A 25,886-nucleotide genomic window follows, 5' to 3' on the forward strand; every position below is an offset into this window, starting at 1 on the left:
CAAATGATGGCTTTAAACCTCTTAAAGGGCTAAAATCTCTACCAAGAAACCAGCCCTTCTAATGGAGAACCCCCAGGTTTTCCTGCGTCTCAATTCTGGTTTTTGATGCTCTTCAACTTCTTCCTTTATGTCTTCCCGGTCTTTTAAGATAACTCAGCTAAGGCGGGTGGGCTATTAAGGGAGGGTTTAATATGTTGAACTCAAAGAACATGCTGAATATTTAGACAGAAAACACGTTGGGGCAACGGCCCCGGAAGCGTTGTGGGCATCTGATGACAGCCATACCATTGGAGCTCCCGGCGGCGTGGGACTGGCTCTGGAAGGTTCTGGAGCGGGTACCATACTGCCCTGAGAACCGCCCGCTCTGGGCTGGTAGCTCGTTCCACGCACCCCGGGAAGACGGGTGCAGGCTCGGAAGGGCCTCCACAGGGTTCAAACGCGGAGGCCACATCGAATCCAGCTCCTGGGGTTCTTCTTTCAACTTCTCCCCCTCCTTGCCCACACGCTGGTAGATCCTCCCAGCGCTGTCATTCAGTAATCTTCTCATTCCTGTAATTTGTTTTTTAATTTCCATGCTTTCGTCTCCTAATGGAAATGGGGCCAGAGATATCACTGTAAATTAGCGAAAGAAAAAATAATCCACCACCAAACCAAACCAAAACCAAAACCAAACAAAGGCCACCCCTTCTTCCTTCTTTGGAAATGGGAATGATTACTGACTCCAGATGCAAGCCTCTCTTTTAAGAATCTTCCTTCCTCACAGGATTTTTTTTTTCTTTTTTGAACCAAAGTATCTGTATTGCACTGAGGGTACTTAATAAATATTACTTAAACATGATTCAAATTATACAGCTATAAAATATTTTCTATAAATAATAACACTAGAGGATGCCTAGATGTATTAGGAGCTATTTCAAACATACTATCCTCTTAAATTGTCATCAGCCAAGATCTTTACAAAGATTAAGAGAAGTAGTTTTTTTCTCTCTCTCTAATCTGGGTGTTAAAATAAAAGTCTAATGCCAGGGTATGTATACACACTCATACAGTCACTCTACTAAATGCCTGCGATTTCAACTACAAGAAAAGGAAAAGGCCCACAGAAAGTATCTATTAGGAAAAACACAGCTCTTGCAGATAAATCTGGCACATTTAATACAATCACGTTTTAACGCACTCAGCATCATATTAGCCAGGTTTCTCTGTAGCACTAACTGCACAATGAATGTAGGTATTTTGTGTTGTCTAGTTAGATATTTAGCTAATTAATATATGAAGACATTACTGAATATAAGGCAACTTTTATATACTGTTTTCAAATAAGTATCTTCAATTTTTAAAATAATAAAAATATTAACTGTCCACCATCTAACATGAGCAAACACAGAAGGAACACAGGTTTCCAAATTGACAGTTCTGCTCTGTGTGGGCAATGTGCTTGAGAGGAGAAATATTTTAATTTGTAATAAAACTCTTTTCACTTCAAACACCTGCGACAATGACAATATAGAAACAATAAATCACGTTCCAGATTTTATGAGAATGAATGACCAAGCACAATTTAAGTCATGCAGAGTCAGCAGAATTTACAAGTTTCTCAAGATGTCTGGGGAACAGGGTGTGTCTGGAAGAGGTCCCAGAGGAATTCTGAAAGATAAATCTGTATGCCAGTGTGGTTGGTGTTAGTTTCAGCATCCAAAGCTAAACCCTCCTGGCTAGGTCAGCAGCGCAGTTTCGGCAAGAAGGAGCTTCCTGCCTGCAGGGTTTTTGTTCTTGGTCTTCTAGATCAAGGACGTTGCACATGCGTCCACCTGCAGCACGCTGATCTTAGCTGGCACTGGCCGGTGGCTGCCACTGCCCTCCCTCCTGGATCCCTGGCGAGAGCTGCACCGGCCAAGCCAGATGAAGACAGGCGCACGGCCTGGCTCCTGGGTCAGTGCCTGCAGCACATGAACCGTGACACATCACAGCAAAAGGGATGCTCTCTTTCCAAAGGCTCCACCTCTGCTGTGGGGACTGAATTCTATGATAAAGTGCTGTCTTGGGCGGGGAAAGAAGTCATGAGGATCCTGGAACTTTCTAAGAGCAAATCTGCTTTGTCATGACCTTAGTTTCACAGCCCTAGAAGTTGTAGCTCTGAAAATTACAAGACTGAAGCTACAGTGTGAATTCTGCACACTTGGTCTTTTCACGTGGAAGTCCAGGTTCCTCGGTGGAGGAAGGAAGGCGCAAGCATCAAGGGGATCCTGGCTGTGGGCTGACGTTTAGAAACGCTTCTTCTAAAATCAAAACTAAAAGCAAACCACAACAACAGATCAGGACCTGGGACCGAGGAGGAAGGAAACGGGTCTGTGAAGGAGGGCAGCGGAGCTGGCTGACGTCCTGAGAAGACAGCGCACGGTCCGTCTGACTGCGGGGCATCCGAAAGCACGGAACGTAGAAGAGTGCAACAACTGCCCAAGTCAAGGAGAGGAAAGTTGAGAGATGTGGGGAAAGCTGGAAACGGGCTGGTTGCGGGGAGCTTCTTAGAGAACACACGCTGGGCGTCCCCAGGGGACAATGGGTAACTGAACTGTCCTTCCTTTAGCCAGAGAAGTCGGGAGCAGCCCTGACCATACCGCCTGGGGAAAGAGCTCCTGGAACCGGATCACAGGCTGGCTGGCGATGATGCGCTCTGCAGAGAGGGGGAGAGTATCCTCGCACAAGCACATTTGGGAGGGATGGAGCAGAGGGCCGGGGGCCGGGGAGACTTGAAGACTGAAGGTGTGGACAACAGAAAAAGCCGAGCTGCCTGCACGCACTGGGATGGAATGGGTGCGGACTGCAGGCAAGCAGGGGCACCGCAGAGGCTCAGACAACAGACGCAGGTGTGTGGGTCAGGGGACAGGCCGGGGCTGATGCTCCCCAGACCTGGACTCGCTTCCCAACTGCGCTGACCTGCTACTTGATACAAGACAAGTCACCTGCCTTTCTCTACTTCAGCTTCCTGAACCGTAAAATGAATTCTGAACCAGACCTTGCTGGGCATAACCTAGGGAGACACAGGGCAGTCTAGGAGGGATGCAGGTTTTTCCGTTACCAAGATGTTCACAGGGCACCGAACGCCTCTAAAAGTCCTTCTCAGAAAAAGTGGGCTTGGGCTTCCCTGGTGGCGCAGTGGTTGAGAGTCCGCCTGCCGATGCAGGGGACACGGGTTCGTGCCCCGGTCCGGGAGGATCCCACATGCCGCGGAGCGGCTGGGCCCGTGAGCCATGGCCGCTGAGCCTGTGCGTCCGGAGCCTGTGCTCCGCAACGGGAGAGGCTGCAACAGTGAGAGGCCCGCGTACCGCAAAGAAAAAAATAAATAAAGAAAGAAAAAGTGGGCTTATTCTGACTGTCACAGTGAAGCTGAGTTCTCTGATTCCAAAACAAAAACAAAAAAGGGCAGGAAGTATTAAGAGATTGAGATGCGAAGCACTAGTTGACCTCTCTTTGTCTTTCCAGTTTTAAGGCAATGTCTTCTCCACGTATAAATGTCAGGAAAAGGAAGCTCTAAAGAAGCAGGATTCCCTAAGGAAACCTGTGCACTTTCCTGATTCCTTTCCAAACCTATGCCTTTACTGATGTTTACCCGCAAGGGGCTGCATCTTTTTAGAAAAGACAAAACAGTAAGAAATCTTACTGACATGGGTCCATGCTATGTGGCTGCCTTATAGGTAAAACAGCCTTAAATGAAAAACGTTTTGAGCGCTTACTGACTAGACTCCTTTGGACAAGGTCTACAAGATAGTAGACCTTTGCTAAACCTCAAGACTCTACAAGATCACTTTGCTAAACCTCAAGACTCTACAAGATCACTTTCCTTTACGTAAAGAATTTATATAATACATACAGAGTCTTGCAACACACAAGTCACCATACAGGATCTCCTTTAACTTGGCCAGGAGAGAAAGATATACTACGCAGAACACGATTATTCACGGTTTGGGGTATTAAAGGAAAAAAAGACGGTAATGCCCAAACACAGAGTGAGCTGACGTGCGTAAACATTGTGTGTCCGTTTCTATGTGCCTTCTTTTCACGAGGAGCAGTCACCATATCTTGGCCCTAAAAATTAACCGGTGTTGACATGCAGTAGGCATTCCGTATACCTTTCTTAAGTAAATGAAAGAAATGTTCTATCAAAAGCAGAGTGAAGTCCAGTAGAATTAAATGTGATCCTAAGGTTATACACAAACAATATATTGATAGGATGGACTGAAAAAGTACCAGAAATAAATCATTCCATAAATATTTATCAAGCATCTCCTGGGTCCCAGAGATACAAAAATCGTCTTGTCCAAATTGAAAGGTACTCCCCCTCCAAACCTCTCAACATCTTCTACCCAAATCCCTTTATACTGGTTTGTTGTTCTAAGAAATGGTCCTGATTCTCCCCAGCCTGCTGGCCCTACGCCTCTTTTAACTCTGTGCCCCCGGAACTCCAGGTAGCAGATTGCCCCACGATCTGCAGATGCCTCTGCTTCCTTGCTAGAGATAAAAATCAGCTCTTCTCTGAGGTCCCTGCCTCCCTGCAGCCCCTCATGAAAATTATTCACCTCCCATTCCCTCAGGGCTGGGGACGGTGCCCACCCCCCCGCAAACATCACTCTTCTGGCCCCAGACAGAAGCTCACTGTTGTCTGAGTTGATGCCACAGCTGTATCACCTCCCACCCTTCTTCCTGAACAGCAGTCTGTGTGCCGGGAGTTTAAGGCTCATAAAGAGAAGTGGCAGGTGATGAAGTGGAGATGTACAGTGAGGTCATCCCAGTAAGGTACCAGGTTATGGAAGAAAAATTTTGTGCTGGAGATAACTGGGTAGTTATCTCTGGGTAGTTTAAAATTCATTACCTGTTTTAACATAAGGATGGTAAATAACCAGACCTTTCCTTTAGAAAGACAAATCTGGCAAAACTATGGTGAAAGTGGTGTGGGCAGGGGAAACCAGCCAGCGGGTTGTTGCTAAAGGCTATGTGAGTGACCGTGCCAGTCTGTACCAGTACTGGGGGATGGGACTGGAGAGATAAGATGGAAAGAGAGACATTTAAGAAGGTTCCCCAGAGAGACTTGGTGATTCACTGGATGTGGGGATGGGGGCGGGATGTGAAGGAGGATCAATTAAAGATAACTCCAAGGTTTCTAGTTTGGGGGACTGGATGGATGCTAACACCAGTCAGAGAATTAGAAGGGTGCAGCAAAGTGGCGATACAATGAGGCTAGTTTTGACAAAGGCAGCTTAGGTAATCGGCAGGCAGTTGGAAATGTACATGAAGCTGACGATGAAGCAATGCTCCTGAACTATTCCCGTAGCAGCAGCAGCGAACATTACTACTAGTGGTAGCTGGCCTTCTAGACTAAGTCAGCCCCTGGGGTTCACCAACAATTCAGGGGGTGGAAGGTCATTGTATTCGGAGATACCAGATTTCCTATTAATCTAACAACGACGCAGAGAGCTCAAAACCCTCATTTCAACATTAAAAGAGCTATCACCTCATTTGTGTCCAAGCTGGGGAAGTGAGGCCATCTATGCCTCCTGGACTCCCCGTCCCCGTGGCAGGCAGCAGTCACAGCGGTCAGAACCGCGTCATCTCCAGCTCCTCATGTGCCCTGACCCACCGTCAAGTCCATCCCCAGGGTGCCACTGGGTAACTCACCTCTACCAAAGGCCCAACAGGCACTTAAAGCACGGAGGGACAGTCACCACTGCATCCAATATGGGTCGACTCCTACTATGGTATCATGTCCAGTTTTTGGTTTGTTTGTTGGTTGGTTGGTTTTTTGGGGCCTCGGGGCTTGTGGGATCTCAGTTCCCTGACCAGGGATTGAATCCGGGCCACGGCAGTGAAAGCCTGGAATCCTAACCACTAGGCCACCAGGGAACTCCCATCATGTCCAGGTTTTGCGCTCTTTTAAAGAGCCTGTTGAGAAACTTGAGGAGAGCGTGCAAAAGTCAACGAAAAAGATGAAAGGAACAAGGAAAGGTTAAAGAAGTCAGGTAGTTTCTCTGAGAGATAAATGGCTATTGAGTGACTTAATTATCTTCAAATACACTACGAGTTATTACTGATATTGTTCTTTTTGTTTTTGTTTTTGGTTTTTTTTTGCGGTACAGGGGCCTCTCACTGCCGTGGCCTCTCCCGCTGCGGAGCACAGGCTCCGGACGCGCAGGCTCAGCGGCCATGGCTCACGGGCCCAGCCGCTCCGCGGCATGTGGGATCCTCCCGGACCGGGGCACGAACCCGCGTCCCCTGCATCAGCAGGCGGACTCTCAACCACTGCGCCACCAGGGAAGCCCGACATTGTTCTTTATCCACGAGGAAAAAGTAGACTCAAATTGTAGCTTCCAGGGAGGAGGCTGGGCAACATTATGGTCTAAAGAGCTGACCCTTCCAGTTCTAGAAACAGAGGAGGGGCATCTCAGAAGATGTGCAGGAGTGACAGTAAGAACTCTTTCTGTTTGGGATGTTGAAGAAGTTCTGGAAACAGTGGTGATGGCTGTGTGTCACTGTGGATATACGTTTCAAAAAAAAAAGCTTTAAAACTCCTTGCATTTTCCAGGTAACGATATGTTAAATAGAAAAACGCTGAGTTTATCAGTGGGAAATACTAAGATGACCAGGATTTATACTGAACGCTGCAAATAACTCTTCTCAAACACGAGTAGAAGTTGGCATGGAGCCATGTTGCAGAAAAGGCTGAACTACAACCTGTCAAATGACAACAGTGAGAGAAACAGCAGGAAAGAGGAGGCAGGGTCCATCAGGCCCAGGCCACGGCTCTCTTCACCACATGGCTTGACAGGTGAGCCAAAGAGGCAGGCATCTGGGGCACACTCTGCGCTCTGAGCAGACCTGGGGTTGGCATCCTCACTCCAAACCCGTGTTGGCTTGCAGATGCCAGCAGGGTCACAACTGGCCGTCCCCAGGGACCACAGCCATGTTTACCAGGGACACGCAAGCCTGGGGTTCTAACTCGGCAAGAACGGTCTGAGAAGCCCTACAGAACAGAGCGGTGGTTACCAAGTGAGCCCTTCCCTCCCCAGCAATCTGAAGTGGAACCCCCCAAAATAAAGAGGAAGCGAGCTCTACTGAAGAGAACGTGCCGGAACCCGCAGTCCTGAAACAGCCTTTGGAGTCCATTCTAGGACACAACGGGGTCTAAACGCCACTGACAAAAGCTCTGAACAGGAGGCGTTAACCCGCCTGCGTGCTGCCACGTGCTGGAGGACCCTCCCTCCCGTTCAGCTGAAGTTTTAGGTGGAAAATAATTAAGCCGCTCAGCACGTACATGGCGTTTTCACTGAAAGGACAACGAGGTTCCTTTCAAATCTATTTAGATAATACCAGTTTCGTTCATCCATTCAATAAACATTTACTGTACTACTACTAAATATGAGATACTGTGGGAGCAGAGAGAGAAAAAGAAAAAAAATACAAGATACGGTCTCTCCCCTGCAGGAGTTTACAGCCTAGCACGGGACCCAAATGGATGCACAATGATTCTAAGGACCCAGGGCCTCTCTCCTAACACGTGGGCAGGCGCACCAGGGCTGGAGGCCAGAGCTCTTTTTAATCAAGGCTGAGGAGGTGACGCCAGGACAGGTCCCAAGACAGAATGCCATGGGTCCAGGCTGGAAAACAGGCCTTCAAAGCAGAAAGGGCAAGAAGGGCTTAAGACGGGCAAGAAGGGCCAGGGGAGCAGAGAAATGCCAGAAAATGAATCAAAATGGACTGTCACACTGCTTCTCAAACGTGTCCCTCAAAGAACATCTACAGAGGAGAATAAACTTCTATGAGAAGAAGAGAGTGCGATGATACCACTATAGCTACCCAACCAGTTCAGAGAGTTTATCTACTTCCCTCTCCCCCAAGTGTTCTTATAACATGGAAAACTTTGATTTTACAGTAAATACAACATGGCCTCCCAGTACAACGTTGCTTCATCAGACATGGACTGTAATTCCAGCCACATTAAGTGGGTAGGTCAGAAGCCACCACTTCAAGTAATGTTCAGGAATACTCAAGCCAAAGAGCTAAACTCCCAAATACACGGGAGAGGTCTTATAAGTCAATGAAGAAAAGGACACGTACGGACAATGGAAAATGGGCACAGGACGTGAACGTGCAATTCACACGAGAAATAAATGGTTCAAATCTCTTAAGGTCCCTAATTATTAATGTAATGGAAGTTAAGTAATGTGAAATTCTTTATCTATTAATTTGGCAAAAACTATAGATTCATAAAGCCCATTTTGGGTGAAGGTGTAGGATTACGGTCCCCTCTCATAGGCTGTTGTTGGGGGATCTTTTTGGAGGGAATTCGGCAATTCCATTCACAGGCATTTATCCTACAGAAACGTTCAGACAAGTACCCATGACACAAGTACAAGGACATTCACAGTAGCATCATTTTGCTAGGGAGACACTGGGAACCACCCAGACATCGATCAGTGAGCGTTAGATAAGTGAATTAGGGCATATCAGTACAATGAGATTACAGTATATCTTTACATGTCTGTAAAGAATGAAGTGGACGTTTTATAGTCATTTGGAAGTAAGTGAAGGATGAACCAGAAACTCCACGACGTCTGAGACCATGATTACTTCCTCCACCACTGGATAATCAGGGCCTAACTACTTGGCTCAAACTAGACACTCAACCTGTGTGGAACAGATGGAGATTTGGTTAAGCAAAACAAAAGTTACAAAACGTTATACAGGATGATTCAATTTTCCTTTTTATAACACATACACGTGTACTTTTTACACACACATGTTGTTAACAGTGGTTCTCAGGACTTCCCTGGTGCCGCAGTGGATAATACTCTGCGCTCCCAATGCAGGGTTTGATCCCTGGTCAGGGAACTAAATCCCACATGCATGCCGCAACTAAGAGTTCACATGCCACAACTAAGAAGCCCATGTGCCCCAACTAAGGAGCTGGCGAGCCGCAACTAAAGGAGCCCTGGAGCCGCAAATAAGGAGCCTGCCTACTGCTGCAGCTCAGACCCGGTGCAACCAAAAAAAAAAAAACAGTGGTTGTTGCTGGAGAGTGTGACTGGGACATGATTTTTTACTTCATACCTTGTTTTCAACTTTATACGTTAAAACTTTCAAAGTGGTTTTGGAATGAATATGTATTACTTTTTTGTAAGAAAAAAATAATCTGGAAGAATTATGTACCATCTTCTCCCTGTGGGAATGTAAAGCTGGGTATAAGGCAACTGGTAGAGGCAGCTTTGGACATAAAAAAATCTTCTCTAAGTCACCCAGGAAAGATGAAGCTGGGCAGGAAGGGGAAGTAGGTGGCCAGAGACGGCAGCAAAAGAAGGTCAAGGAAGGAGGGGCCGGGGTGGGGCATATTTTGCAACCCCTGGGATATAGGCCTAAGATGACTTTCTTTTGGAGCTCATTACAAGCCATGTATTTTTTTTAATTTAGTTAATTAATTATTTATTTTTGGCTGTGTTGGGTCTTCGTTTCTGTGCGAGGGCTTTCTGTAGTTGCGGCGAGCGGGGGCCACTCTCCATCGCGGTGCGCAGGCCTCTCACTGTCGCGGCCTCTCTTGTTGCGGAGCACAAGCTCCAGACGCGTAGGCTCAGTAGTTGTGGCTCACGGGCCTAGTTGCTCCGCGGCATGTGGGACCTTCCCAGACCAGGGCTCGAACCCGTGTCCCCTGCATTGGCAGGCAGATTCTCAACCACTGCACCACCAGGGAAGCCCAAGCCACGTATTTTTTAAAGGAATTTGGACGTACTTCGGGGGAAAAGTGTTAAAGCTACCATTTATGGAGCACTTAGTATGCACCAGGCCCTCTGGCGAGCATGCTGCCTACACTTAGTCCTGATCACAAAGCTAAGAGGTTCGGATGTTATGAATACATCTTACCCAGGAGAAAACAGAGGCTTTGAGTTTAGAAATTAGAGACCCACCACACTCCAAGGTCCATGAGCCTCACTGCTCTATTAAGACGCTCGGGAAACGAACTAGCTGGATGGCAGGAAGGGCTCCATCCACAAAACAGTCCCTCTGTGTGGCATCCAGGAAGCTGTTGTGACCTGCGCTGGGCGCTGTTTGAACTAGTCAGCACCTTAACCCCCTACTTATCTTAATACACATGGTGGAAACAATGAAACCTTTGGACCAAGCTATGTTTATGGAGTCCAACTTACTTGTACTGTTTCAAACTAAAAGAAGACGGCTCAGACGTGTCCTATAAATTCAAAACATGGTTCATGTGAGTCCTGTTGGTTCTACAAAAGCCAAATATTTTAACTTGGAAAAAGGAGAATAAGAATTTTTTTGTGTTCATGGTTCTGTGAAACATAAAGCAAAAGTCTTCGAAGGCTGACAGTACACACAGGAAAAATATAACAAGATTGTAGATCAAGGGCTGCTTCCATTTTCCTAGAGTAGCATAACCAAAATCTTGCCTTCATTCAATATGACAGAAAATGTTCATAATTTACTGTCTGGAAAGAGACAATCCTTTTCAATATAATCTGAAATCTTGACCCTCTGCTCTACTGTACAGAAAACTCAAAAAGAATGCTAGTACAGAAGTACACATCCCCCCTCCTGACTGAGATGTTAATTCACATATTTACACTGTGGGTCAGTTAAGGATGAACAAGATTATGGACTGGCGGTATTATATTTCTTCAGTCATTTAAAGTTTTAAAAATATTCCAACTTAAATACACATGCTGTCATACAGTTTCATCTTCAATGTAAATAATGTTAATGATGATGAAAACGGATCACATTCACAGCACCTTTCTCTTCCAAGAATCTCAAGAAACTCTGATGACTTTGGGCCCAAAGGCACCTGGAGGTTGGCAGTGGTCACCTTCCCTGCGTGAGGCCAAGGGGAAATCTCCAGGGGTGAGGCAACCGCAACTTCAATCAGAGGCTTCCAAACTTTTTTGATTGTGACTCACAGCAAGAAAACCAAAGTTTCACAAATGTATCCTTCCTGCACGCAAGACACTCTGATATTTTCTATCTCTCTTCTTCTTCTTGTTCCTGTTGGTGACAATCTGCTAAATTGACTTGACCACGCACTTACAGGTCACGGCCACTGCCTTAAATGCCAAGTTTCCCCGGGGCCTTTCCACACACTTCCTGGATCCCCCAGCCTCTCTCTGGTTCCAGCGACCATCTGTCTGCGGGAGCCCCGATCCCACTTCGGGGCTCCAGGCCACATATCCAATTGCCCACTGGACGGCTCCACTTGCACATTTCAAGAGCAACCTTAAAATCACATCCAAAAATGTATTTTATGATGACGATCCCCGAGCCTTAATAAATAGCACCAACCCGCTGTCCAAGCCAGAAACCTGGGCCTCATTTCCCATCCCTCCCCTCTCACAGCCAATTAATCACCGAGTCCTGCTTATTATAACTTCTAGATTGCTCTTCAGTCCTTCCACTCGCCTCCCATTACCACCTGATGGGGCTACGGCCAAAAGCCCTCAGCACTGCTCCCCGCCCAGACACGTCCATCCTGAAGCCAGGGTGATCTTTCAGAAATGCAAACCGCATCACGTCGTGGCCTGCCTCGGTGGGATGCCGGCCACCTGGGGATGGGGGCCAGCGCTCGCGCTGGGGGCCCGTCCAGCCTTGGCTACTGCCACGTCTCGCCTTGTTCTAGATGGCGGCTCTGGGGTCTTGACACACAGTAGAATCACCTGGACAACTGTGACAGAATACCAGCGCCCAGGCCTCGCTTCAGGACAATTAAATCCGAATCCCGTTAGCGACTGTCCTGGACGGCCAGAGGGCTCCCTGCGTCAGCTCTAAGGAAGGTCTTCGGCTCTGGGGGCCCTGTCATTTCCTGGCCGACTCACAGCCTCGGCCCCATCCCCATACTTACTCTTCAGGTCTTTCTCTGCTTAAATGTCCTCTTCTCAAGGGTCACATCCCTTAACTCCCCAGGTGAGGTCCCCTGGTTCTGTGTTCCTGTCACACCCTAGTGGGCTGTCAAATCTCCTAGCCTGGCACCAGGGGCTGCTCAATAAAGACCTACCAATGGATACAGGAATGGGTTAATTCTAGTATCAGCTATGCTGGGACGCTACTGTTGAGGAAAGCTGCGGAAAAAGAAACCCCAAAACACTACTGATGTACAAGGCGTCAACCAACATCTGTGACGGAAGTTCTCCCTGTTTCCGTGGGGTGTGGGGTTTGCAAGATGAGGCCACTTGGTGCCTAGAGTCAATCGTGTCTTTTAGGCAAGCTCTCCCAAGGGAACGCGTCTCATCCTCAGCGCCTTCCTAGTTTATCGAAGACGACAGACAGGGCACCGTTGCCCCCATTTCACAAAGGATAAGACTGAGTTACCCAAAATGACCAAAGGGGACCAGAGGAAGATGGATTAGGTCTGGGCCCCCCACGGCTGCACTGCTCCGGCTTTCAGGGCGGAGTTAAACAGCTCACAGGGCTCTCTGGAGCCCCCATTCCCGCAGTAAGCGCTGCTCCGCCGTATTTCACACGATGCTTATTAAGGTGCCCATTAAAGTCTTGCTGGTAATTGAAAAAATTATATACGTGTGAGGAGGGTGAGTTAATGTTCACAGAAGAACCTTTACTTTTGCACCTCCTGACTTCTTCCTTTCAAGATGTGCCTTAGGGCTTCCCTGGTGGCGCAGTGGTTGAGAGTCCGTCCGCCTGCCGATGCAGGGGACGCGGGTTCGTGCCCCGGTCCGGGGAGATCCCACATGCCGCGGAGCGGCTGGGCCCGTGAGCCATGGCCGCTGAGCCTGCGCGTCCGGAGCCTGTGCTCCGCAACGGGAGAGGCCACAGCACTGAGAGGCCCGCGTACCGCAAAAAAAAAAAAAAAAAAAGATGTGCCTTAACCTTGCGTTTCCGTGGGGTTCTTTATACTTTATGTGTGGGTGTCAAGTCACGTTTGAGATATAATTCCTTTAGCCATACAAGCAACTTCGTAGGCTATTATGTTGCATCAACTTTTTCTATAAAAATAGATTGTTCAGGATATTATTCCTGGAACAGAATAAAATTCTTGGAATTACGGAGTAACTTACATACCACTGTTCCAAGAACACATTACTTATTTTATCATGACAAAGTCAAGTTATTAATCTTCTGGCTTCCATTTCGACAATGAGAAATTCTGTGAGATGCACAGCAGACACCTGATTACATTTCAGTTCAACTTTATATCATCCATAAACATCTCTGTTTTGGACACCTCGTCCAAACAAATGCTCACAGAATACTCTATGTAGCATTCCATTTTCTGAAACTATAAAAGTCCTTTGCTGTTAATTACAGAGACAAACGTCTCATCACACATTTGGTTACCAGATAGCAATAATCAGTTTTCTCCATTAACCTTTCAGATATAAAATTTGATTTCCAAGTTAAAAAAAAAAATGTTGTAAAACCCTTGGAATTCAAATACCACAGTATATATTTGTACACACTCGGAAAAAAATACAACACCAAGAAAACCATCTTATGGATTCTTATTTACAAGGATACTGATTGTCTGGAATCTCGAAAGAAAATCTGTCTAAACTTCTTAATGGTTTTAAAATATATGATCAAATATGCCGGCAATAAGCTGTCCTTTGTGCGGAAAGGAGGCACAGTAACCTGACCTTGAACGGAATGTGCCCTTTGATCTCTCTCTTCTTGGGATGGTGATGCAGCTGAATTGGTCCATCATAGCCTCTGTCATTTGTTATCCCCCTTCATACGGGCATCTGAGAGAGAACGGCGAGGGAAGGGCATCCAGTCCATGGCAATGCAGTAGTTTTTCTCCACTCAAAGCTGAAGGACCCCACACCCCTGGCCTGCTAAGGACCGCGCTCTGGCCCGCATGTGCTGGGGCCAGTCCTGATCATCACAATGACTGGGTGAGACGCTCCCGACCCGCCAACATTCAGAGGGTGAGACCTAGACCTCCTTCCACGCACAGGACAGTCCTGCCCAAGAAAACCGTCTCGGCTCAACACACTGTCCCACTCGGATCAGCTAATAACTGGCGGCAAACTACGTTTTAACATGTCTTAACAGGGTCCTCATTCATTTATCCAAAATTAGCGATCGAGAGCCTACTTGGTGCCAGGTATCGTGCACTGGGAACACAGGAAGCTTGAAGTCTCGCCCTGCAGGAATTCAAGCTGAGACTCAAGGGGTCAACAGAGGATCTCATGGGCAAGGCAGTTAGTAGAGGTGGTTGTAGGCTGGGAGCAGCAGAGCAGATGCCAAGCCCACGGCACTGCAGTATCCCAGGGGCACCTTCACACCGTGCAGCTTAAGCCTGCGAGGCCCTGGGGGCGGGGGCTGGGATACACACAAGGGCGTCCTATTCCCAAGTTCAACTTTAAAAGGGGGGCCTGGGGACTTCCCTGGTGGTCCAGTGGTTAAGACTCCTCACTTCCACTGCAGGGGACGCAGGTTCGATCCCTGGTCCAGGAACTAAGATCCCACAAGTCATGTGGCTCGGCCAAAAATAAAGAAAGAAATAAAAGGGGGCCTGCTGTTAACCTAGTAAGAAAGGGGAAAAAAATGTGTAATGAAAAGTAACTGTTCCATTGTCAGTGTTGGTGTATGTTACTCCTGCCATGTGAGGTCCAGGTAGCTACTAAGGAGGATGTGTAGATTTTCACCTCGTGCAGCCAGGATGGGAGCTGGGAGGTAAAAGAGGTGAATGATAAAGCTTCAAGATGGCTGATCTCGCTACTTTATTTTTAATTTGAAATCGGGCTCCTGGCACACTCGTCAAGCATCCTTGGATGTTTGTGATGTGACCAGTGTGGTGCTGGGCGTTGGGGACACAGAGATGACCGTGAGGGAGTTTCCAACCCGGGGGGGCGAGACAGAAGTAAACTGGCAGTGCCTTCGCTTTGGTAGAGATGCTGTGGAAGGAGAGGGGAGGGGGAAATCAGAGAAGACTGCCTGGAGGAAGTCAACTTGGAGCCTTTAGGGATAAGACAGCCAAGCAAAGCGAAGGGAGCATGGTGCAGGTGCGGGGTTGCCAGCAGAGGAGGTGGTCCGTGCAGCCACCAAGGCGAAGAGGTAAAGAGGGGAAGTGAGGCCGCTGCAGGAATGGGAAGTGGTTTGGTGGGAAGGGCAGTGTCAGGAATAAGCTTGAGGCAGGCAGGTGGCAGCTCGTGCAGGGTCTTATCTGTCATCTGGGTCCTAATCTGAAAGCCACAGACAACCAGAGGTTCAGGCAAGGGGGCGACTCTCCAGGGGCCCTCCATGCGCCCCCTGCCTCAGTCACCATAGGTCCCGGCATGCATCCTGCTACTGCACTAACATTCCTTCCCAGGTAGTGTTCTCTCCAAGAATCTGTTACTTTCAAGAATAACAGACTTGTTGCATAAACGTCCTAGATCTATTTTCAACTTTGAGATGCAAAACCCACTGTTCTGGAGTCTTTCTTTCACCTTATGGATGGCCGGGCTCTTTTCCTCCAAAAGGAAACATCCATATTCCCATGGGAACCAGGGAAGCTAAACTGTTAAGACATCTTCTTAGATTCTGTCCCTCATGAAGATTTCTTTGTTTCAGCGATGCGGTCGTGATCGTTACTGGAAAAGCCAACTCTCACAACGCATCACACGTTTCACTTATACGGCGGTTGCTGACCCACACCGAGCTCTTACGAGAAACAGAAAGACAGGTGCGTGCAGTTGTGTGATGGGGCTGGGGCAGGGTTCCCAAACGGGCCATTCACCAAGGTCTGCTGCTACTTAATGCATGGATTTTCTTAAATCCAGGTAGGTAAACTTACTGCAGGTGGAGAACCAGACAATCAGTTCTAAACATGGGCTTACAAACAGGACAGGACAGTCCTCAGCCCCTTTATAAAGGTGTCCCAAAATCACAGCGGAGTACGGAGCCAGCAGAACATATGTTATTTTTCAGTTTGGGTTTGCAACATGCCGCTGCTTTCATATGCGAGCTCCTCTCCTTTTTGGTCTTTTCTAGATTTGAAAAAAATATTATATTTCGAGTTGTCTCTTACCCATCAACAACAGAAATCCCCAATTTCTACGCTAGCTTAGTACATGACCAAAGCTTCTTCAGTTAAATGAGGCATATCTTTGGTTCGCTAACTGTCTCTAAAATCTCAAGACGGTAGTATATTTTATTTATTTATTTATTTATTTTTGGCTGAGTTGGGTCTTTGTTGCTGTGCACGGGCTTTCTCTAGTTGCGTTGAGTGGGGGCTACTCTTTGCTGTGGTGCACGGGCTTCTCATTGCAGTGGCTTCTCTTGTTGCGGAGCACCAGCTCTAGGCGTGCGGGCTTCAGTAGTTGAGGCACGGGGGCTCAGTAGTTGTGGCTCGCAGGCTCTAGAGCGCAGGCTCAGTAGTTGTGGCGCATGGGCTTAGTTGCTCCTCGTCATGTGGGATCTTCCCGGACCAGGGATTGAACCCCTGTCCCCTGCATTGGCAGGCGGATTCTTAACCACTGCGCCACCAGGGAAGCCCACGGTAGAATATTTTAAAGCAAATCTTCAGAGTCCTACGCAACCGTATCCAGTATACTCATGCAATGAGATAACGCAGATTTGAGTACCAATAATTTGGGTACCTACTGTGATCCAACAAAATGCTGTGCTAAGTGGTCTAAAGGATTCAAGACAGAATCCAGGTCCCACTTGCTCTGTGATCCTCCAATGTACATGAGGAGAGATGGGGCAAAAACGACCACAATTCAACGTGGGAAGTGTTTGGGGTGACCTGGAGCACAGCAAAGGCACGTACAAAAATGAGGAACTACTAGGCAGTCCATGGTAAGTGCTGTGGGAGAGCGGTGTTCCTGTTCAGTGCTGAGGTGTCCAAGAAGAAAGCATAACCTCTAAGTCAGAGGAGAAGGGAGAAGGGGATAAACATAAGAATACAGCATTTTCTAGTTTGAAAAAGTGTTTCACCGTATAGGACGTCCTGCGTGCTGTCAGGGCATCTGATGAGGGGCTCAGGACCACCACCAGTATTGCATTATGGAAGATAAAGGAAACCCTCCAGAGTCTTGTCCGAGGTGTGCTGAGCTGTTAACCTGAGATTCAAGCTGGGGTTTTCCGACCTTGGTGGATGTTAAACAAACCTTAGTTCCTCTCTTCCTAAATGGGTCCCGGGCTTCCCCGCGCCCAAGCCTCTGGCCGCCCCCCTTTCCTTCTACCTGTGGTGGGGCCCCCTTTCTCACCTGGAAGTCCTACTTTGCTGGGGGTGGGCAATTGGGTTCCAGGGAGGTAAGTTACATCAAAGTCGAAGATGGTGATGCAGTTTAGGGGCAGACTGTGGATACTCAAGACTCAGTTAAGGGATTTCACCTTGACCCTAGAATCCACGAGAAGGCACTTAAGTCTCTGAGCAGGGGAGAGAATAATGAATTACATACTAAGATCAGCTCGTGTGGGCAGAAGGGGACGGGGAGGACAGGCCGCTCTGGCTTAAGGAAAAGAGGACAGAACTAGATGTCAAAGCACCCGATTTAAAGCGGGGCCAGCTACTAATTCCTGTGTGACCTCAGGCAGGTCACTGTCATCTCTGAGCTCAGCTTCCCATTTGTCTAAGGGACACAACACCTACCTCATGGTGTGGTTATGATATGAACTCAGTGATTAATGGAAGTATGAGACAGGCCTAGCAGCAAATGCTCCAGAACTTCAGGCAATAAAGTAAGTGCTCTCCAAGGACAACTAAGTCTGCACCCACAGCTGCAGAAGCACAGGTACTTATGTGCACTTACACTGAAAGAAGCCATCAGTGTTTAGGTCTCCTCAAGAGGCTCTCAAATCGGACTTTGCTTGCTCTTGTTTTTGAAGCCATTTTTGGACCCACGGTAGAACCAGGTACACTTTCAGCGCCGCAGGAATTCTCGGAAACCGTCTGGACGAGAGGCTGTTACACAGTGGTGAGGGCACCCTGACAGTTCTGCAGAGGCTGGCAGAGGAGGGCAGGACATGGGACAAGGTGCTCTGGGCTTCTTCCGCCTGCTCCTGGCTGCCCCACTCCCCTTCCACTTCTGTACATATTGGGGTCCCAGCCAGGAGTTCATTTGAACGAGCCTTTCCCGTGCTTAAGGGCATGGTTTTGGAGACAGACAGACCCTGGTTTGTATCCTGGTTCTGTCACTGAGTTGCTTTGTGAAATCCTCAAATTCCTCATCTGTGAAGTGGAAATAATCATATCTTTTATGGGACAAATAATGGGGTAACAAAGTTCTTAGCATGGGGACTCCCGGGGAGGTCCAGTAGTTAGGACTCGGTGCTTTCACTGCCGCCGTGGTCCCAGGTTCAGTCCCTGACCAGGGAACTAAGATCCCGCAAGCCGTGCAGTGCGGCCAAAAAAACCAAAGCTCTTAGCATGGTACCCGACACACAGCAAACTCGATGAATGACACCTACTCTTGTTGGCTGCATTTCCAACCCAAAGAGAATTTCGAGACTCTGGGGACCCTGGTAGAGGCCGCTGTCATCAAGAAAGCCATTGAAAAGAGATTCAAAGTATCAGAGACCTACACCCTGCTCGCTTGGCTTGGCGGCCGCACCCTGAGCTTCAGCTTCTGAAAGTTGTGTCACAGACTTTATATTAAAAAGAACAACTAGCTAGACCAGGGCCCGACGCGTATTTGGAGTGCAAGAAATATCTGAATGAATAAATGGACCAGACACCTGAAAAACAGACATGTTTCCTATTTATCTATTACAATAGTAAATCTAGAACAAAATCCAAATATAAAAGATTTGATGGAATGTTTGTATTATAGTTATGAAGAGTAAGTTCATTGTCGCATTAAAATACTTCCTAAAAGTGCCCTGCTGCCGGCTGAGGCCTCTCCGATGATCCCTGGGATTTGCCTGGCTCAACCAGGCGGAGGCAAAAGATCTTTGGATAGGAGACCTGGGTTTACTCCAGGTTCTGCTCCTTAGGAGCAAGTCACTTGAGCTTCAGTTTCTTCCTCTGGGGAATGGGAATAACAACACCGCCCAGGCTACCGCACGGGTCCACCGTAAAGTCGTGGGACGACAGACGCGCCCGCACTGTCCAAACGACAAAGTGCACCTGGCCCTTAAAGTCCGATGACAGCGATGCTCGGCTCTCTACCGAGACTCACATCACCCCTCCCACCTGGAATCTTCTCCAACTCCCCTCTGCCTACCCAAATCCTCCCCTGGTTCGAGATCTCCCCCTTCCAGAGCTTTCCACCCGACCCTGACTGTGACCCTTCCCTCCCAGCTCTGCTTTTGCTCATCGCCCTGAAGGTTCACGTCTGCAATTTATCATGCACACACGCTGTGCGTGCTGTGGGGTGTTTCCAGCTCAGGGGGACCTGCGTGGGGTCCCGGCTGTGGCGCTTGTCCCTTGGGAGACCCGTGGTAGCCCACCTGACACCTCTCAGTCTCATCTACAAAACAGGGATGGCGATAACGCTCACAGATTTGCTCTGAGGAGTAAATGAGATCCTTCACGTCAAGTACTGGACTCAATGCCGGGCACAGAGCAAGCACTCAGACAACCGCAGCTGTTACGGGTGACCGAATTTCGCTCCTTCGCTGTGTCCTGAATTTGTCCTATCACTCCAACTGGATTTTAATCCTTGAGAGCAGGGTCCCTGTCCTATCCACTTCTTTGGTTTCCCCTGACCCCACTGCCACTCTAGAAAAGTGCTGAGTTCGTCATGTATTCTCAAAAAAACACCTGTTGAATTGATCAAAACGAATTCAGTTGTTTTTCTCCAAAATAGTGACCCCATCTTTATAGTGGCCCATCACGGCCAACCTGACAAAGCCAATGGCCGCAGGGTAAAGTAACCTCTTCGGATCCCGTTATCAAGTTAAAAATGTGTGAGGAACGCCCAAAGCGCTCAGGCAAGCCATTCACACCATTGAGCTATCCTACCTCGCTGGATGTGCTGCCTGAATCAACAGCCTGAAAATATTCTAGGAAACGGATTTGAGGTGGGAACCTCTGCCAGATTCTGGAGCGTTCTCTTCCCCTGAGACATGAACTGTAATCTTATAGGCGCAGATAGTATCCAAGATGACACATATGTACGTGTGAACACAGAAAATCCCATACAGCATCCCGAGGGCCATGTGTGAGGAATGCGTTATAGGTGAAACAGTTCTGCTATTTTGCTAACAGACTCCCTTGGATGTCACGGACCTCATGCAGAATTCTACGCCATAATGAGTAATATTATGGGTAGACTCAAGCCATTTACGAAACAAACATGATTTACATTTGTGAATAAGAACTATTAGCTAAATAAAAGTCCACTGTATTACACTGTCAACAACAGAATTCTGATTCTCATATGCTATCAGTAACTATTCTCAATTACTCTAGATATCAGGTTTGTGTCATCGTTTGCTCTTCCACTTTTTTTCTTTTCCAAACTGACCTGAAGATCACAAAAGAGAAATGTTCTTTGGGAACCATATCACACTTTTCCCAGAATGAGCAGAAGACTGAGAATAACCCAGGCATTTTATGCTGGTCCATCTTTTGTCTCTTGATGTCAAAGGCCTCCCTGACCAACAACTGAGAAACTTATCCCAAGCCTGGCCTTTCACTGATGTTCTCTTATCTTCCTGGACTCGAGCTAGGAAAAACGAAGCCAGCCCTGCCCCGTGGAGAGTTTACCTTTTACCGAATTCCGAGCGCTAGCATCTTCCCGCTCTGCATCCTTCACTCTCTCGTACCCAGAATCCACCTACTGTAGAGCGCCCTCACCATTTTTCAAGTAGGGAGCAGAAAGGGGGGGAAAGCCTGCTTTGTTGGAGATGAACGAAACCAAGGATGTGATGTTCTTTTTTATGTTAAATGTACGTTTTTCTACTAATAGGCAAGTTCTTCATTTCAAATGGTTAGATCGGGTGGTGCTTTGATATATAGAATTTCCAACCGATTGAGTTTAGGGAACTGAAAATACAGGATTCTGAGTAAGCTGAAGGAACTGAAGAGAGTACAATCCAGGAATATGCTCCTGCTGGGTCTTAGCGTTTCGCTTGACTGTGAACGTTTTGGGTTCTAGACCTCTGAACAGTAAACAGGTGTTAAGAACAGTGCTGGCCTCAGTCATGCTCTCTGCCCGGATGGAAAGATTCGCGTGCCTCTGGTGCTCACTTGTGGAAGAAATGCCATTATTTCCCTCCTCTTTTACCTCTACTCATTATCTGTTTGACTTCTTGGTCCTTTGCAACCCACCCTTTCTCTTCCTCAAAGCAAAAGAGTGAGAACGCCCCACTGCCTGGCTTCCTCGTTGTTTTAACTGGCAGTACATTGGGTCTGAGCACACATCCTGCTTCCTTAAGACCTATCAACTCTCCCCAGAGATACGGCCATTCTGGCCCTTGCTTTCAATGGCTCTTGCCAGGACCGTCTCCCGTGTTGTTTCCTCGTGTGCGGCACCCGGCTCTCACCCTGCCCCTGGGGCTCGAGGAGGTATTGGGGATGGGCAAGGTGAAGGCCAAGCGCCATGATGTACCCTCCACTCCAACCTCACGGGTACTTCATTCTTCGTGGCAAAACCCTAAATCGTTTAATTTGGGGCTCATGGTCTGCAAATAACAAACTGCACAGGCAAGGCCCCTCAGGTACAGTATGTGCACCAAAAACCACACTTGGAGAGAGGGGCATCGTCTTGGGGGACCTACTTATCCATCACGCAGCTACTCTTGTCGGATGGCCTCCAAGATGCTGCTTGGCTCTGCTTGGCCCTGGGGTGAGCTGGGAAGGAGGGTGGGGAGAGCAAAGTGTGGCTCTTCTCTCTGACCACCGATGCTGGTGTGAAATGAAAACAAAGCCAGATAGATGAGAAGCGGCTCCGTGATCGCTAGTCCTATCGAGAGGTGGTTCGGCGGACGATCACACTTTTCTCTTCCTTCCGCTTTTTGGCTGGAGAGTTAATTTAATTTTGTCGTGGCAGGATTAGCAACCAGGCCACAGAGGTGAAGGGACATTATCGTCAGACAGCATATTAATCCTCTGTCCCACCCAAGGCAGAGGCAGAACCAAACAAATAGCAGCTTCTTGGAAATTGAATTTCTGTTACCCAGATGTCAAAGATGTAATACCCCAATTACACAAACTACTGCCGGTGAAGCATGCCAGTGAATATGCAATGTAAATGGGGCGAACGCAGAGCCACAGAACTGCACGGTCAGCACCTGGCTCTGGGTGTGAGTGATAATTAGCACTGTGTGTAGACCCTAATAAACATTTATGTCTGAAATTACAACTTTTAGCAATGTTAATAAGGGATATATTGGCAATCCGTAAAATAAAAGGTCTTGAAAAGAATGTCAGACATTAAGCAATGGCAGACATTTCCCATTCTGGCACAATCTTTTTTTTTTTTTTTTTCCTTCTCTCTAATTGCAAATGGCCATGCTGTCTTGCTGAGAAATTCATTGACATGAGAACCTACCTAAAAAAATGGGTTGTGTCTCTTTGGCCTTCCCATTAACATCGGTGCTGAATTCTGAGATCTTACAGACCTCATGGTGATAATCTGGGGTAAGAAGACAATGAAAAATTAGAATTCTAATGACCTACAAGATGTGAATCAGCAAGAAAGGCTAGCATCTCATTATATATAGTAGGTATAAGCTATACTTTAATTTATAAATATAATTTTCGAGAACTCAGTTAATCACAGAATTTGTAGTCATGGTCATCCCTACAACTTCGCTTACTCTGGAGAAGTACACAGACTTGACATTATTACTTTGACTTTCGAAAACGTTTCTGCTTGATCACACAGTTTTCGCAGGAAATTTGGCCCACGGATGCCAATTACATACGAGGCTTCTTTTCTTCCAAATGACAAGTATGTTTACAAGGAATAGAAAGAAGCTTGCCCAATCAGAGGCCAGGGGAAGATGCCAAATTTATCTCTACAACCCATTTTCATGAGGAGATGAATAGTATGCTTTCGAGTTACCTGGTCCTCTCAGTTTACCCAGAAAAACCCCAGGCTTTGAGCAGCTTACAGGCAAGCACACATGAAAAATACTGAGTTGTTATGTCAAGTATAGTATAATTTGGATAAGAAAGTGAGTCTTGCGTTCAGCTACTGCACTTTAATATGCAACCGTTTACGTTCTAAAAATGCACCTGCAGAGCAGAGAGAAAAATCAGACCCATAATTTTTTTAAAAAAAGGAAAAAAACAAACTTGCTATGTCAGTCAAACTTTAAGACACAGTATTTTACAAGCTTCTCTATAGAGGCTACTGTGCTTTGGCAGTTGTCTGTTTCTAAAAAGTAGGATCGCTTAGGTAAGAAACTAGACGAGGTCCCTTGTTAACAGCGATTCCCTTTTTGGGGCCTTAGACCTCCCAGGACAAGGTCTACAAAACTCCTCTCACTTTTAAGATAAAGTAGTAGGTTTCCTGAGGTCATAAATAAGAAAGCAGCCTACATTCCAGAATGAATCAGATAGACCAACAGGCCAGTCAAATATGGAAGGACTTTTAAAGTACAAATGACTGAGCAATCAACACTGCTGGGGGAACAAAATGTACGTAGAGACAAGGAAAAGCCAAATATTTTGAATACGTAAAACTACTTCAGGCTTTTTTCATTAAACAGTATCCGAACTCAACAGGAGGAAACAGGAGTAGGTCTCCAAAATGTCTATAATCAAACCATTTTCAGAGTAACCCAAAGCAGGCTTTACTGAATCTGCATCATAGTTAGCTCAGCTTAGCTGGAAATTGCAATCGCCCTCTAATTTTCATCAGCTTACATGGGACTTCTCCAGGTTGGTAACACAATCGCCTTGCTCTCTGCTCTGATGCCCATGCTAGATAAAACAACAGAGGACCAAAGTGGACAGGTTCTCTGGTTTGGTTCTGACTTCAAGCTGATTCAAAGGCAATACTTAAACAGGAGCATTCTAAACTCAATATTGGGACTTGTGACATGATGGGGAGAAAAAAGTCACCTGCCTCTAAGGTAACACAATGCATTTCGATTTTTTTTTACATCTGCCCTTAAGTTCTCATCGTTTTTCGAAGTCACATCAGGAAAAACAGAGACTCTTAACAAGTCACTGACCACAGGCAGGACTATTCAACTTTCCCCTCGCCTGATGAAATAAATCCAAGCCCAGAGACTGCGGTGTACACCTGTTAAATCGTCAGGGGTCGGCTGGATTTTTTTTTTTTTTAATAATACTTACCTGATGGATAAGTGATCTATTCCAAAACACCTTTCCAGGCCAAATAACGTACCCAGAAAAGACGCTGAATGTCAACAATTCTTATTTGGGCTTGGACACCTAATGAGCGTCTTTCTCCATCTTCCAAACGCCACCAGCACCTTTCTTCCTCCTCTTTGGGGGTTGGAAAACACACCGACCCCCAACCCACCACAAGCACTGGTCCGGGTTGGTGTTCGCACCGCCTGATGGAGAGGCGTCCTCCCCCACCCCGCCGCCGAGCCGCAAGAGTGGAATACCAAAGAAGGCTCTCCGCGCCCCAAGTGTCATTGTTTGCTAATTTCCTGATGTGCCCTCCGACTTGTTTACGCGGAATCACATCCTGCCTCCCCCCGGCACAACTTTCCTCGCCGCCCGGCGGCCGCAGCCCCCCCTCGGGAGGGGACCGGGGGGTCCCGGGAGCCCCGGCCCCGCGGGAGTTGGCTGCGCGGCCCGGGCGACGGGCAAGGGGCCGGGGGCTGTTTACGCGGCGCCAAGTCCTCGCTCCGCCGCCCGCACGCCCCCCGCCCGGCCCGGCCCGGCCAGCCGCTTACCTCGGCTCACCAGTTTGAAGCTCTGGGATTTCCTGCTCCGCTTCCTCTCCGAGAACTCCATGGTGCGGCGGGCAGGCAGGCGGGCGGGCAGGGCAGGGGCTGCGGCCGGGAGCGGCCAGCCGGCCGGGCGGAGGGACGGAGGGAGCGGCGGCCGAGGCGGCGGCGGCGGCGCTGGCTCTTGTCACCCGGCAGCGGGAGCGCGGGGACCTAGGTCCGTCTCTTGGATCCGCAGGGGGGAGGCACAGGCAAGGGAAAAACCACTCGAGCCCGCCGGGGGCTGCGGCCGGCGGGGCCCGGCGGGAGGCGCTCTCCCGGGAGAAGTTGCCCCCTCCTGGCCGCCGCTCAGCGCGCCCCCCGACCCCGGCTCATCCCCGCTGCCGGGCGAGAAGCCGCCGGAGCCGAACTTTCCGTTGGGGAGCGAGTAGTTGGGGGCGGGGAGGGCGGGCCGGGGCTGCCGGCGCCCTGGGCGCTCGCCGCGGGTCGGCCTGGGCGCAGCTCCGGACGCGGCGGCGGCGGCGGCGGCGGCGGCGGCAGCGGCAGCGGCAGCGGCAGCGGCGAGCGCGGCCCCGGGGACGCGGCGGGCGGGCTGAGGGCGGCGGTGGCGGCGGCGGCGGCGGGGTGCCAGCCGGGTCGGGGCGCTGACCGCCCCCGCGGGAGGAGGGGCGCCGGGAGGAGGCGGCGCCGCCGGGACCCCGGGGCCACCTGCTGGCGGAGCGCGGCTGCCGCCATCCCCGGGGACCCGGGCCGCCGCCACCCACCGGCCTGGCCTCGAGGAGGAGCCGGAGGCCGCGGCGCGGCGCTTTCGGCCCGGCCGGCCGGCCCTCCGGTCCCCCCAGGACCGAGGGCCCTGCCCGGCGCGGGGGTCCGGACGCCGGCGCCGCGGGGGTCGGCGAGTCGGGGCGCGGCTGCCCGGGGGGCCCGGCTCCGGGCCCCGAGCTCGCCTGCGTCTCCTCGCCGCTCCCCGGGGCCGATCTCGTTCTCAACAGCCCTGGGTGTCGGGGACCCTCCTGGCCAGCCCACTCCTCGCCTTGGGATTCCGGGTGTGCGAGGGCCAGACTCACTGGTTTCAGGCAAGTTTTAGGGGGAAAAAAAAAATCAACCGAAACCCAAAAACTTACCCA

The 25,886-nt window shown here is 48.9% G+C and overlaps 1 protein-coding gene across 1 annotated transcript in view; it reads right to left on the bottom strand.

The window, feature by feature from the left end:
- BEND7 (BEN domain containing 7) overlaps nt 1-24,906 on the bottom strand; it is a 77,001-nt gene extending 52,095 nt beyond the window's left edge. Inside the window, exons 1-3 of the mRNA XM_082647381.1 lie at nt 24,766-24,906; nt 22,437-22,520; nt 286-585 (exon numbers count right to left, since the gene is read on the bottom strand). Of these exons, the coding sequence (XP_082503507.1) occupies nt 286-585; nt 22,437-22,520; nt 24,766-24,826 (445 nt within the window). The 5' untranslated portion in view covers nt 24,827-24,906. The remainder of the gene's footprint in view (nt 1-285; nt 586-22,436; nt 22,521-24,765) is intronic.
- Between the last annotated feature and the right edge of the window lie 980 nt (nt 24,907-25,886).

This window comes from Grampus griseus, assembly GCF_964374135.1.
Source record: "Grampus griseus genome assembly, chromosome: 2".
In the NCBI taxonomy this organism is placed as follows: Eukaryota; Metazoa; Chordata; class Mammalia; order Artiodactyla; family Delphinidae; genus Grampus; species Grampus griseus.